Source organism: Phlebotomus papatasi, chromosome 1, assembly GCF_024763615.1.
Source record: "Phlebotomus papatasi isolate M1 chromosome 1, Ppap_2.1, whole genome shotgun sequence".
Classification (NCBI taxonomy): domain Eukaryota; kingdom Metazoa; phylum Arthropoda; class Insecta; order Diptera; family Psychodidae; genus Phlebotomus; species Phlebotomus papatasi.
In genome coordinates this window covers 56,135,196-56,150,409 of record NC_077222.1, presented here as the reverse complement: position 1 = coordinate 56,150,409, position 15,214 = coordinate 56,135,196, and the positions used below count along the sequence as shown (strand labels likewise).

The 15,214-nt window shown below is 32.7% G+C and overlaps 1 protein-coding gene across 1 annotated transcript in view; it reads left to right on the top strand.

Annotated features, from left to right (window-relative positions):
• Window positions 1-15,214, top strand: part of LOC129807842 (fibroblast growth factor receptor 2-like) — a 42,441-nt gene that overhangs the window by 19,783 nt on the left and 7,444 nt on the right. The window contains exon 2 of the mRNA XM_055857411.1: window positions 13,542-13,723. Within this exon, the coding sequence (XP_055713386.1) occupies window positions 13,542-13,723 (182 nt within the window). The remainder of the gene's footprint in view (window positions 1-13,541; window positions 13,724-15,214) is intronic.

The following is a 15,214-nucleotide window of genomic DNA, read 5'->3' as shown; positions in this document are numbered from 1 at the left end:
ATTCCTTGTACAAACGGTTTAATCAAGTAGATTAGAGTTCCCTTTAAACAATGATGTGCAACTTTTAGTGTCCGGTGCAAAATTTACGGTGAAAATGGGGTGTTCAATGATGGCGTGAATCGTGTGCGATAATAGAAACTTGATTCATCTATCGGACAAATCGCCATTAAATTTTCATTTTCCTCTGGAGGAAAATCTAAGGATTTCCTGGGATTTTGTTTGGTAGGATTATGAACCTTATAAGTAAGACATTTTTTTGGCATAGTTGGAGAATCCATACGGTTTGCATGGTAGTCAGAAAAAATCACTGAACTTGAACATCATTTTTGTGTGCGAAAGTTCAAAGCCTCCCCCTAATGACAGAAATTTCTAAAGCCTCTATATCCTAGATTTTTTTTATTGAAAGACTTGAAATTTTAAAACAGGTTCTTTACTTCGTCTAATATTTTATCAAATCTTGTTTTTTAATAAATTAAGTAAAAAAATAAAAAGCGCTTTTGATTTGGTATTGCAAATTTACTACATCGCTCGAGAGTTTAAAAGTTTTATTGCTCCTTCAGAAAGTTTTTCAAAAAATAAAATTGCCTCTTCGATTGGAGAAGTGTGATATTCTCGTTCTAAATCGGGTATTGACTAAAATGAAATGTCTATATTTAAATTTGAATCAGAGAAATTGTTAAGCACCTTTGAAAGTTTAAATAAATTATCCAGCTGAAAAAAAGAGAAACATTGCACAGCCTGTTTCTTTTCTCTTTGTGGTTAAATCTAATGTTTACTTATGGTACTGAAGCTAAAGTAATAAAACAATATGCTTTCGTATTTCCGCAACAATGACGACAATCTATCTAGGAAAAGTGCGTGATACAACATTGTGAACAGAAAAATTTTGTATTCACACAAAAAAACGTTCGAGTTCTTTGAACTCATTAAATGTAATTAAAAGGTATGGGAGGAGGAGTAATTTGCATTGAAAGTTTCATCTCTATTTAGCTGGAGTACGCGAGCGTTGGACGGTATTATATAGCAGAAAAGTAAACTCTGTGAGTGCTAGAAGAATCACGTGAAGTAGTCAGTTGGCATTGCGTGAACATTTCTTTTGAAATTGCCGTCAACATTTTATTTAATAACACCTCGCAACGGCAATTCCCTCCTAATTTGATTTAATATCCGGCTGTAAGGGGTTGACTTCTGCTATTACAAATTGACATCATACCAATTGTGGGAAACAATGAATCGTGATTGTGTGTTGAATAAATTATTGCTAATGAACTTTTCACTCTACAGGCCTCTAGCTATGTTCTAGTTCTTCCTTGGTAGCTATATTAAAACATCTCATTACTCTTGGATACAACTCGTCCCACCGGAGTTCACTACTTCCTCTCTACATCTATGTTAACATCATGCAAACATCGTCATCGGCAGTTGTCTCCACTAATTTTTTACTTAAACATTCACCTCCATGGGCAATTCTCTGAATCAATTTCTTTTTTCGTCTCCTCCTTCTCCTTTTCCACACACTAAAAGTCTCACATTTTCACCCGCCAAAGCAGACTCAATGGCCGGCCGGCTGGTCACTCCTCGGGTGCGATTCCTTGGAAAAAAGATCCAACTATCTCCCTCACCTGGTATGGCTGTATTTGTTGTCGCTAACAGCATGGATACAATATTGAATTTCAAATAAACACTCTCATGTGAAGCATAATTTCGTTAGGTGAGGTGAACTTGTGTGTGTTCTCTTGTGCATATAAAAGAAATTCACTGGAATCTCCTGCCACTCATAGCCGGATGGAAGATGAGTCTGAGAGCCAGTAAGAGACGGAAAGCGGAGGATACCCACATGCAGACCGCGAAAGAGAAGGCAAACACCAATATTCGGCACTCTTGGGTTGCCTCTGAAACGAGATGTGTTCCAACTTACAAGGTTCTGAGAATTCGAATAAATGGTAACGCCATCGAGGATTTTTGGTTGATGGAAATTCTATATTATATTGAAACGAGATGTGCAAAACATGGATGAGAGAATCCAGAGAACCTAATGCAAATGTTATCTTGATGTCTAGCATTATGAGGTTTCAGATAACCACAAAACCATCCCCAAACTTGACTAGTACATTCTAGCATTAAACCCATAAATTCCATTATTGCAAATGAAAATAGTACAAGTCCAGATAACCTTATGGTAATTGAGATTCTTTGTAGGCGATCGGAGACTTCTAGGAACTCAGAATGTATATTAAATGCAAATTCAATTATAAATCAACAAAAAAAACAACGAATTTAAAAAAAGTTAAATTTCATGAAATCAAAATTCATATCAATTTCTCTTTCTAGCACATTGTACGTAATTTGACATTTCCGATCCTTTCCTCTTTTTTTGAACATCACAATAAATTCTATTTAGTTCAATCCAATTTTGAGTGCGCAAGACTGGGATAGACATAGGTTAAATGGTTAAATGTTTATGGCTCCGGCACACCTTTTAGATCAGGAAAATCTCATGAAGTCGAAATTCGAAACCCTTTCTTTCTCACAAGTTTTGCATATGACTATTTCATTCTTTCGCATACCAAATTCGATTGAGCTAGATTGAATTTGGAGTGATGTTTAAGAGAAGTAGAAGAGTGCGAGGGAATGAGATAGACATATGCAAAAGAAGTGAGAAAGAAAGGGATGCGAATTTCGACTTCATGAAATTATCCTGATCTAAAAGGTGTGCCGGAGCCATTAAGAAAGAAATTTGAATTTTGATTTCATAATTTTTCCTCATAATAACAAATGTGACGAAGGCGTAAACTATGACTAATTTGAGATTCATTTCTTTGACATCTTAAAGCTCTGGTTGGAGAGGGGGATCGGACAGGGACAGGATTTTTTTTTTATAATTGACCGGTGCTTGGACCTGCTACTAAAATTTAAGACCAATCAATTCCATAGGGGTTGAGTTATTGACCAAAAAACAAAACTTTTGATTTTTTTCAAAATAACTGAAATAACTGAAACTATTCCGAAAATCGCTTCTCGATATCTCTTTCCGTTCTCACTCCAAAAAGAAATGCGGTTAAATTACGGACAGGTAAAACGAGACGTCCAAAAAAGAATATAATTTTACCGGGTATCAAATCCATTTAGGTCCAATCGAAATCGGATTTCACCTTGGACCAGAAGCTGTGATTGTGAAAATACGCAATTCTATCACATTGAATAATCAAAAATTCTGCTGCAACCGCTTCAACAAGCATGTGTTTGCAAGGATATAAAAATATAAACACTGTATTACAATAATCCCAAAATGCCATATTTCGCAAAAAAAAACATGGCATATTTTAAATTATTAATTAAATTTTCGTATCGTTGATAAAATGTTATTGTAATGTTTATCATACTGAAATTCCTGTTTATATAAAATGCACTAACACAAATATTTCTCACGCGTGATTAAATCGTATAATTAAAAGATTATATGTACTTTTTCGCAATAGAAAGGCATTTGTATTATTTATTTATAACTTTTTCTAAAATAACATTATTTCTCTATTTTTATGAAAAATATTTAAAAGCGCCTCTTGTGAACTTGTTGTTGTTGCCAATTTTTTAATATCTGTCTAAAATAAACAAATTTGTCAAACAAAAATAATCAGATTATATAGTTTCAGCGTCATGTTTGATAGATAAAAAAGCAAAAAACAAAAACAAAAATGAAACTAGAGCCACTAGAAGAATGTGTTTATTGCTATTTATTTATTTAAAATATGATAAAAATTTGTCGAGCAATTGAAACGCATTATAAAATATAATTTTACAGATTTTTTTGAGAGTTCACTGAGAAAAAAAAGAGGCTACGATTAACTTTTTTTCGTCATAACTTTAACACTTTTTAGGTGTAAAAATATATCAACATTTTTTAATGTTAATTTTACACCTTTTGAGGGTAAAATCAACATGAAAAAGGATAAATTTAACCCATAGTACACCTAAACAGGGTAATATTTACACCGACTTCGGATCAATACTGCAGAGTGAAATTAACATTTCCGAAATGTTATTTTAACTTTTTTGGATTTCTCTCAGTGTTTAAATGAAAAAACGATAAAATTGATAATTTAAATGACAAAAAAGGTTTTGCATTAGATGTGTAAAATTTTCATATATGGACGAAATGTCATTCTTGACATTTAAAAACATATCTTACACAAAAGTTTGGCCTATAGAGGTGGTAGCATACAACTACGCATCCGGATGGACAAAGATGGATTTCCAAAATTCTACCAAAATATGACCCCTTAAGGTAAGGAGTCGAAATATATATGTATATAACTCAAAATCAGGGGACTACTGCTCTATGTGTGGAGTTCGAGCAGTAAAATTGGTACTGGAAAGTGCCCATGCTTGATACCATGGGAAGCTTCGTAATGACTAAATTTTCTATGTTTCACAATATATATTTTACTCATCGCAACCATTTTTTAAAAACTATGGGAAAATGGCCAGTTTTTAAAATATATTGCGGAGTCACGTTTATTGAGAAACATAGGAAAAACTTAGTCATTACGAAGCTTCCATTGGTATCAAGCATGGGCACTTTCCCCTAATGCTCGAATTTTTCTTGGTTCGAGTATATATATTGTGAATTTTCTTAGATATTGCTTTTGTAATTAATTTTATTTATTGAAGAGTGTCCTTTAAAAAATTTTGGAAAATCAGATTGTAAAGAATCCCAGCTAATTGGGTTAGCAATATAATCCATTGGTTTTGAAAGGATTAGGACACTGAAAGTCTGATTGAATATTGCAATCTTTGGTAGGGTGGAATCACCAGTTCTCGCCGGTGCCCCACTTTTCGCCACCTATATTGAAATCGCTATTTATCGTAATTTATCAAATAAATGAGCCACAAAGTTGTTTGTATTTCTTCTGCTGCTACGCATAGAGTCGAAAAATAATAAATATTCGTTTTGGATTTACAATTTTGGTCATTTTTTAGAGTAATATTTTAAGCAAGTGCGTCAAATCCAATATTTCTTATTAAATATACTAAGTGCCATCAAATTTTCATCAATCCAAAAATACCTCTCTGGATAAATAATTTGTCTATTGAATATTTATTTGCACTTGTGGAATACATAAAATTTGTTTTTAGTTAATTAATATTTCATTTAATATTATTTTTATATAAAAATGAGGCATGGCCAAAAGTGGTAATATTCTGGAATTGATTTTACCACCTGTCGCCATGTCTTTTCAATAGGCGACGCTAACTTCACTTCGTAGATTCTCAGTTGTCAAATCTGCATTGTTTACTTTCTGCAATAGACCTATAATTTGATTTCTCAAATAAAAGTGAAGAAAAATCATTTAAAGTGAGTAATAATAAAGTCCTCACAAGGAAAGAGAAATTGTGAATGTATTCTTTTCATAACATTGCCTAAAATAATCGAGTTTGGTTCTTTTCAAGTGGGTGGCGAGAAGTGGTTACTAAACTGGCGAAAAGTGGTAAAAGATGGCGACGAAGTGGTTATTTTTGCATTATTAATAAAAATCAGTTTTTTAAGTAGTTCAGCGTTATATTGTAGGATTATTCTTTTCACATATCTAGAGCCAATACATCTAAGTAACTTTGTGTCAAATTTGAGTTATCTTGTAACAAGGGTTCAAAAGTTATGATAAAATGAATTTAATTTTTTCCTAAGCATGGCGATAAGTGGTTATTCCACTCTAACTGTAAAATAATAATTATCATATGATTTTATAGAAAAAGGCTAATTTACTAACATAGATCGCAAAAATATGTTAAAATACAGTTTGATTGTCTTGGAGAAAAATATACATTTTGGAATTTTAAATGATAGTCTTTCTAAAAATATGTCTATGTCCTTTTTACATTGCTCAAAAACATTTTCCCAAACAAATTTTTGCTAAATTGTATATCTTATTTTCTCTGCTGTATCCATGGCATAATCTTCTTATTATTGATGTTATTTTTTCCACGAAATTTGTATTTTGAGGACACATTTTTTTGTACTAAAAGAAATCAATAAACATTTCATGTGTGAGCTCATGCGGGACTAATAATGTTGAATCACAGAAAAGAATTTCGCCAGTATGTTTGTTTTTTTTTTCCTGGTGCGTAATAAAGAAGTATGTGCAAAAAATTCTAAGAAGAGCTCATTTTTTCAAACTTATCAGATAATTTATTTGCTTTGGCAAATTTTCACTATTGAAGTTGGCTCAATGATACCATTTTGTCTAAGTGGCTGTTGAAGGTAATTTTTTCAGTAAAGTTTTCTTTTCCAAGAAATCTATAATTATGAAATAAATTCCACGATAAGCGTTTCTCTAAAATAGTGTCTGGGACGTCTGGACTCTGGAGTTGATGGGAAAAGGGGATGAAGGGTATAATAAAGATTGTACGAGGAAAACCAATAATTTATTGAAATAGCAAATAAATCACTCGGTGATTCTGGGAATTTTGCAGAGGAATGAGGCACAAAAGAAAAAAAAATTAACATCATAATTGTCCTCGGATGACGAGGAGCGAGTGTGCAGCGATTTGCACGTAGTAGTCATTTTTTGAGCGCGAAGCAGCTGGAAATTGCCGGCCAATTCACTCTTTTTTTCTACCATCCCATCTACTTTTATGGTGAAAAGAACTCGCCGTTGCAGATTGAGCCATGTGAGTGTGCAAGATAATAATTTCTGAGAAAATGCTCCAACACACACAAGACTGTCATTTTTTATACCTTCAGTCGAAGCCCCATATTTATGTACAATCGCTCATGTAGTACATAAAATGAAAAATGGCTTAAAATGAGCAGAGTGCGGATTTTGCAAAGGCAAAAGCTAAGTCTCTTTGTGACGATCCTCGTCAAGAGGTATTCTCAATTCTCACACAATTTTCGATTATTTATTTACTCACTGGCGGGAAAAAGAGGAATCGACCGCTTCAATCACTTTTCTCTTTTGGTGGCTTTTTTTCCTCTGCTCTTTTGCCAACCTCAAGAATGCCAACATTATTCCCATTATTTCACCATCATCCATTCCTTTTGTCTTCCTTTGTGCTATGGCTCTTTCGAATTGGCACATTCACTCAGACTCTTGGCATTGTCTCTTCGTCTCTTCTCACTGCTTTATGCTCCATTCTCCATCCTCCAAGTGCTCCAAGTATAGAAACAGGCGCTGAATGCACTGTTCAATATTGATCTCATTTTAGCAAAGAAAATTTCTATGATTCTGATTGAAGAACTTGAAAATAATGGAGTTGAAAAATATCTTGGAATCTAGCATTAAAAGTATGGGGAACTGGGGAAACTTTGAATTGGGGTACCCTTAAATTTGGGCATGGACATTTTTCTTCTATTTTAAAAAGGAATTTTGGCTTATCGTAATGTAATTTAGTTTTACAAATGGTTTGTCGAACTTGGTAAAGTCCATCATTTCCGTTTAAAAATAGGAGAATGGAACCCTATTTAAAAGGTGCCCCACTTACCCTTTCCGTAGATGCGGGTGAGTTTGATTTCTGCGGGTGATTTTGTGCCACCAAAATCCCCAATCCGATCTACTATTTAAATCCAATCGGTAAAGACCATCCTTAAGGGTTAGAATTAAAGAAATCCTTAAAAGCAGCAGAGGGAAAGTAAAGTGTATCTATGGTAACTAACTATTAAAACAATTTTATTAAAAAAAAGAAATTAATTTTATTTAAAAAGAAAATTCAATCCTAAAATAACAGTTTAGTCAAATAATGTCACACACAAAATCAATTGAATTTTGCATATGACAATATTGACTAGATCATAACAGAATATGGTAAAATAACTTCACTTTCTCTGTGATAATATTATTTATTTTCAATTGTTTTGGTATTTTCAAAGAAATAGTAGAAATTCGTATTTCTCTTAAACTTTTTTTGATCAAAAAATGAGACTCTTTCTTCCAAAAGCAATCTCAATCAATATTTCCAGCAGAAAAGAAGTCACAAAAATACAAACAAAAACCAAAAAAAAACCCACTCATCGTTAAGAAGTGTTTTGTTCAAAGTTATGAATAATTCGTCTTGATTTCCATGAAAGAATATTACTAAACCCCTGAAATACTTTTATTACTTAGTAAAGTTAGTCGGTAAAAATAGAATTGGGTACATAATTAGAAAGGAAATCGTAACTTTTTCATATTCAAAATGTAGTGAAAAGTACCCATACTTGATACCATTTGAAGCTTCGTAATGACTAAATTTTTTCTATGTTTCTCAATAAACGTGACTCCGCAAAATATTTTAAAAACTGGCCACTTTCCCATAGTTTTTAAAAAATGGTTGCGATGAGTCACTTATATAATATATTTTCAAACATAGCAAATTTAGTCATTTCCAATGGTATCAAACATGGGTACTTTCCCCAACTTTCCCCTAATATTCTTTCCGGAAAGAAAATTAAGGCATATGAAGCATTTTGGTAACTTAAATATGATTCAGATTTATTTCGATTATTTCCAAAACAGCATATGTTACTGAATAAAATATCAATGCAAATGACTGATATTAAATATAGAAGTTTTCAAATCTTGATATGGAAACACTAAAAAAAAATATTGGATCAATGAAAATATTTCACTAAGGTTGGAAAACCCAATTTTTCAAATTTTAGAAAATTTTGCTTAATATAGCTTAAAACTAGCTTAAATTTATTTTGCTTTATTTAAAACTTTCTTTTTTTTGTTCCCCCTCCCCGAGTCTTAGACCCCTTACCGAGGTCTTAGGCCTTGAGGCATATTTTGATCAAAATCCAATGTTAGGAGATCCGATATTATTTTCAAAAATACCAAATCATCAATCAATAAAAAAAATTATCATCTAGTAATAATAAATAAATAACAGATATAAGTTTGGACCTTACATTAAAACTTTCTGAAAGTCAGAATTTTCTTTCTTAATTACGCAATGGACCCAACAGACTGTTAAAAATAACTTTGTAATACAATTAAATTTTGGTTATTCAAACACTAAATGTATTTGTACTTACCACAAATCATTTAATAAATACGGTTTCTAATTGATTAATCTTTAGAAAATCTAAACAGTTGTGATTCGGTATTATTTCTTTTTTTTATATTAATCAAACATAAAAAAAACGCAATAGATTTTCGATATATATCTAAAAATTTGGTTTTGATAGCGATGAAAGCGGTAAAATGAATATAATGCCTTCAATAAGAAATTCTTATTTATAAAGTGTGGTTCCTCTAAAAGCTCAGTAGATATCTCTAACCATTTGATCGCTAGTTTCTGTTAACGGACGGCCGGACAGATGTACAAAGAGAATGATGTCATTTTTCACAAATGTTTCGGGATGGAAGGCAAACAGTTTGAAGGATCAAAGAATACACATATTGCTCTCTCTTTTCTGAGTTTCAGCAATAAAAATGAAATAGTAAACATTTGACCCAAAACATTTTTTGAGTGAATGAACTGGTTATCTTGAAGAAGTTGGAATTCAACATCGAGCTATAATTATGTTTCCTTTTAGAGTGTCAGCTTCCATATAATAACATGTTATGAACTCATCTACGGCTTTTTTCTTTAAACATTTGAATTAATTTCATCACGTTATTTTATTCGTTTTTTCGCTTGTCTACAAAAATAAACTGTCATAATTTTAATCAATATAAGTAAGAGTTTCTAGAAAGAAAATCCATATATTATCAAATAAAGCAAACAATAAAGGTTTATGAATTCGACAAGTGTTAATTTCTCTGATAAATAAGAAAGCATAAATCTGAGCATAAATTTACATTAAAAATCTGGTTTTATTTGTTTTTAAGCACTTAAAACAGCAGTTAAATGTTTTTTTTCTCAAAGAAAATATTAAATAATCGTCAATTAAATTTTGCATAAATATATATTACGATGAAAGAAATATTTTAGTAAACCTTGTTTACAAGATTTCTTAGCATCAATCTCAATTCTTCTGTATTTTCGTTAATCTCTTCCTACCGGTTTTGTTAAGCAATTCCAAGAAGCCACAAAAAATATCTTTTAGGACGACTAATGTGATTATAGGTGCTTAATGGAGCGATTTTGCGAGAGAGTAGAACACAAAAGCAGAATATCAATGTAATTTTCTGCGACTTTTTAACTTAATGAAAGCGTCAATTAAGAGAATGAAAGTGCTAAATTTGGGATAAAATTGAGCTAAATGGAAGGTAAAAGTGGAATGAGTAAAACAATTGACTTTATGCATACGGTGCTTCTTTCACAAAACGTTTAATGCAAAGAGAAAATTCATTGTTTACAAATTGTTCCGCAAACTCATTCATAGTCATTTGGAACTATTGTGAAAACATTTTCCCATCCATTAACATTGCAGTGTGGTATTAATTCATTCAAAACATTCCACTGGATATAAGTGTGAACTACAGACGATGCAGAAATTAATAGATTGATTGCAAGGAGCTTTTAAAAAACACTGATAATTCTTTTCTGTTATTGGGAAATTCTTGTCTTATCTTGAGGAATCTTTATCAGCTAACAATATTCCTGATGGGTTCTTTATGTAAATTTCTCATGATTTTTATAATTAGTGGGAAAATAATCACATTTTTTCGTCGAAAAGCCATTCAAAGGTTATTATGGTGTTTCACGGTAAAAAAAAATAAGTTAATTACTTCAGTGAATTCAACACTTTCTGCGTCCGGGAGGTTTTTAAATGATCTTTGACCTTTTAATTAATTTCTTTGCCTATGTTTTCTAGATAATAAAGTGCTCTACTTTCTCGACAGTTCATCTATGAAAATTTGAAAATTTTGAGTTTCTTGAATGAGAGAAATCCTTATAGATTCATGGGTGCAACACAGAAAATGAGCTGTAGGGGAAAGTGCCCATGCTTTGAACGGCCCCACGCTTTATAATGACTAAATTTTTCCTATGTTTTTTCAATAAATATGACTCATCGCACCCATTTTTTAAAAACTAGGGGAAAGTGTCCTGCTTTTAAATTATATTGGGCAATCAAATTTATTCAAAAATTGCAAAGCATGGACACTTTTTCTCCTATATTAATACCCTGCGAAATTTAAATAGGCTTACTTCATGAACTGAGCATATCCGAGCCTCTCAGGGTACATAATCCCCTGATTTTTATAATTAGGGAAGAGTGAGATAGCCTAGGAATGGGCTATCGAGAAATTTAAAACTTGAGCTTAGCATGAATTTAATTCCTAAATATTTTATTAATGAGTCAACTACTTGAAATTGCCGCACTCTACCCTATGTAACGTATATCAACAGTTCTGTTTTTAGCTATTTTATCTAAAAATGCTAAATTTTCATAGGTATCATTTTTAATATTTAATTGTTTTACATGCATACCAAGCCGTATATTGAATAAAAAATAATTATTTAGGAATTATCCTGTATATATTCAGATAGTCAATATTCAAGAGAACCTAACTAAATTAAAATTAACTTAAATATAGTTCATATTAATTTAAAGAGCAACGTTTTTAGCATATTTTTGCTGAATCGATCAGCAAAAATATGCTAACCGGTCAGCAGTTCTCAAACAAAATGTGCTAACCACAAATATGAAAATGGCACTGCCCCATCAAAAATAGTCTGCCGATTTCGTCACGATGTCGGCAGACTTAATCGGCGCGTCGGCAGACTTTATGCCGACAGTCAGCTGATTGTCTGATGATTTTTATATGAAGAGGGTCCCCGAAATTGTTCTAGGAATCTGCTGACATGTCGTCAGACTTTCTGAATGGCATTTCTTGCGATTAAAGGCAGACACGACTTCAGAAAATCTGCTGAGATTTTCAGTAGGCTGTCTGCACATATATTTCGCCCCCAAAATTAGTAGGAAAATACTTTATTTCAATTTAAATATATTTATTATAAATAGTATTATTATACATGTGAGTGCGCGTGTGTGATGTCCTAAATTTCTGTCCTGGGTTGTTGTCTATCCGGGATGTCAGGGATTACGCTGCCTCCATGAATCTCGTGAAGTGGATTTCTGGAAGTTTTTACGCTCGGGAACGTCCCTCCACTCTTCTGGACATTGATGATGACTTTCTGGAAGAATACAAAAAAGTACAAATATCGTTGTAAATGGTGAAAAAATAAATTCACATGAGGAAAATTAAAGATGGCGAGCTGTCAAAAATTGCACAAAGTATTTTTCCTCGCGAAATTGAGGCAGAAAAAACACTTCACAATAAAAACACACGAGCGGTTTCCACTCGTACTTTGCTTTCCTGTCAACAGTTCATCGAGAAAACCCGTTAAAGTGCGGCAAAAATAAATCGAAAAATCGATGCGATGCCGATAAAATTTTCGATGAGGATCGATGAGTTGATGGGTGCCTCTTGCGAGTGTCCGTTTTAAGGTTAGCAAAATTCAACTGAAAATACATGTTTTCAGCTGATTTGAAATCGGTTAGCATTTGGTGCTCGCTGGGATTAAAAAAAATCAGCCGTGAAAAAAAGTTCAGCTTCGTGAAATTGCCCTACTCTCCCCTATAGATTTTTATTGATCACCAATTAGTATGAGCAGCACAAAAGAGGCAAGTTAGTGTGGAATAAGCTCATTTAGCTATTTGGGAAGACGTCTCTTGAAAAATTCCCTGACTCGAGTAATAAAAAAGTAGCGATATGTAACATGTCTTAGAACTAATTTAAGTTGCAGTGTTCCTGAATGTTCGAGCGTACAGCTAATATTTCTTTACCATTTATTTGTGCATGAAAGTTAAAAACCAAATATACCTAATGTATTCTTAGTGTTTCATCGTGAATTTCACAAGATTGCAAAAGCTCAGAATTTTCCAGAGAATCTGTGGGAGTGTTTCTCAATGGAGTCTCATCAGGCCTTGGTGAGATTTCTCAGTATCCACATAAATCTCTATTGGGAAAGAAGAAGAGGATGAAAAAAGTTGCAAAAATTAATTCTCTTTATTGTTTCCCTCCACTGTTCCAAATACCGTGAATCTTCTTTTCTTTCTTATACTTCTTTTTGAGGGACTTTTTTTGTGGCTATACCTTGAGAATCTTTCCCCCCTGGGTCTCTTTCGAAATATCACAGGACTGAACACTACACAATAGGAGGTTTTTGGACATTTTTCGTCTCTGCGACATCCTTCCTAGAATTTTGCCATCTTTTCTCTCCCTCAAAACGCCATCACAAAACATCATTTCAATTCCAGAAAAAGAAATATATAGAAAAGAAGTAGCACTGGGGTGGATCTGGATGGGAAGGAATATAGAAGGAATACTTAAGGGTCAAAGATAGGTGTGTGTGCATCATTTGAATGCATTGTTATAGGAATAGCTTCTCAAAAAAAAGTAATTCAGAGAGTTGAAGGAGGTCGAAAGTGTGTAAGGGATTATTTATCAAAATGTTTGACACGCAAGACAAAAAGGGTCCGTTCTTGTCCTCGTTTGTGTTTCCTAAAAAAAAATCTCAAAATAGAGATTTCAATCTTTCTAAAATTTGTATTTCATAGACTTTGGACTAAATGAAATGTCTTTCTCTTCCATTTCACTTCAATACAGGTTCAAGAATGGTAAACCTTATCCATGGCCTGGTGATGTTTCCACGCTCATCCTCTACCCGGAAGCGTCCAATCAAACCATCTACACGAGGCATGCCTCTTTGGTGGACAACGGAAATTACACGTGCATGGTTAGCAACGAGAGCCTTAAGCTGGAGCAACACATGACCCTTATAGTCCAAGGTATGTGGCAAAAGCGCTCAATAAACTCCTTATACCTATATTTAATTTAAGCCCTAGTAACATATACTAAATGCTAGAGCAGAAACATTATTAATTTACAACACCATGTAAATATGAAATTGCTCCCTTCTATATGACACAAAAGTCTCCTGATCGACACTCCATCAATTTTAATTACGGGATTTTATGGGAATGCATACATCTTCGTATGTCGTACAAATGTTCCCTATCCTTATTAATTAGTAAACATTCTATAGTACAACTTTACAATGTTGCAAATGAATTCTACACTCAGAAAAGGGCAGTTCTAACTTTGTATGGGATTTGCAAAAATACAGCTCTTGTCTGTAAGAATATTTTAAGAGCCGAATCAACCTAAACATGTCGTGCTTTGAATTAAGAGCTGTGCTCTAAAACAGATCAACTAAGAGCTGGCGTATCTTGAGAAGAAGTATCATCTCACTAGAAAATTTCCAGTGGCTTTCAGTGCTGTCAAATGGCAGACCAAATAATTTACAGTGCAATTAACTCGCAAAGTAGTGATTGTTTTCGCGAGTTTTATTAATAAAATTATAGTGAAAATTGTGGGGGAAGCCTTTACGAGTAGTGAAGTGTCTTGTGGTTCAAAAAAATACAGTGCCGACAAGAATTATGTGAAAATTAGGTGAATTATTGATCGAAAAATACAAAAATATTTTTTTCTGAAAAACAAAATATTGTGACTCACAAGCTCGCTCGAGCCTCTGGAGTGTTGTGCAACAGTGATTTTTTATTTAAAAATGTTATATAGTGAAAAATTTAAAAGATTTTTGCGAGATGGTTCCGGTGAAAAAAAAATTGTAAACATGTCGGGCATCTCGCTCATCGATAGTCGAATGGAAAAAAATCTTCCTAAATGTGAGTTTTGATTTAGACAAAAAGGGATGAATTTCGTTTAGATTTTAATAAAAAAAAATATAGAATGTGAAATACAATAGACTAAAAATGTATACAGTAATACTTCAATAAAAAAAACGTGAAATTCAATTGCGTTTATTATTTGTGAGTGTACGTCAATATTGTTGCGATACAGCAGAGAAAATCTGATACTGGAATCAAAGCTCGTTATGCTTTGCTCCAAGATCTGCTCGGTGCTTAAAATTCCTTCAGAGACATTTTTTTTAATCTTTGAAAATTCAAAGACTGTACGTTCTTGAGCCAAAGCATGTTTTTAAAAAAATGCTTTCGTTCAAGTAAAATAGTCTTTAACCCAAGACACAAATACCCGTTCTTATTTCAAGAGCTAAATTAAGAGCTGTTTCTACAGAGCTCTTTTCTGAGTGTAGGTGAAAAGTCACGAACATATCTGAAAAAATGATTATAATATAACCATTATAACCCTAGAATATAGTATACAACATTATAGTAACAATTAGGTTTAACAAGATTAAATTTAAATTTAATTTACATATGTAATCTAAACATTTTGAAATTGAAGTAAATCCAAGGAAA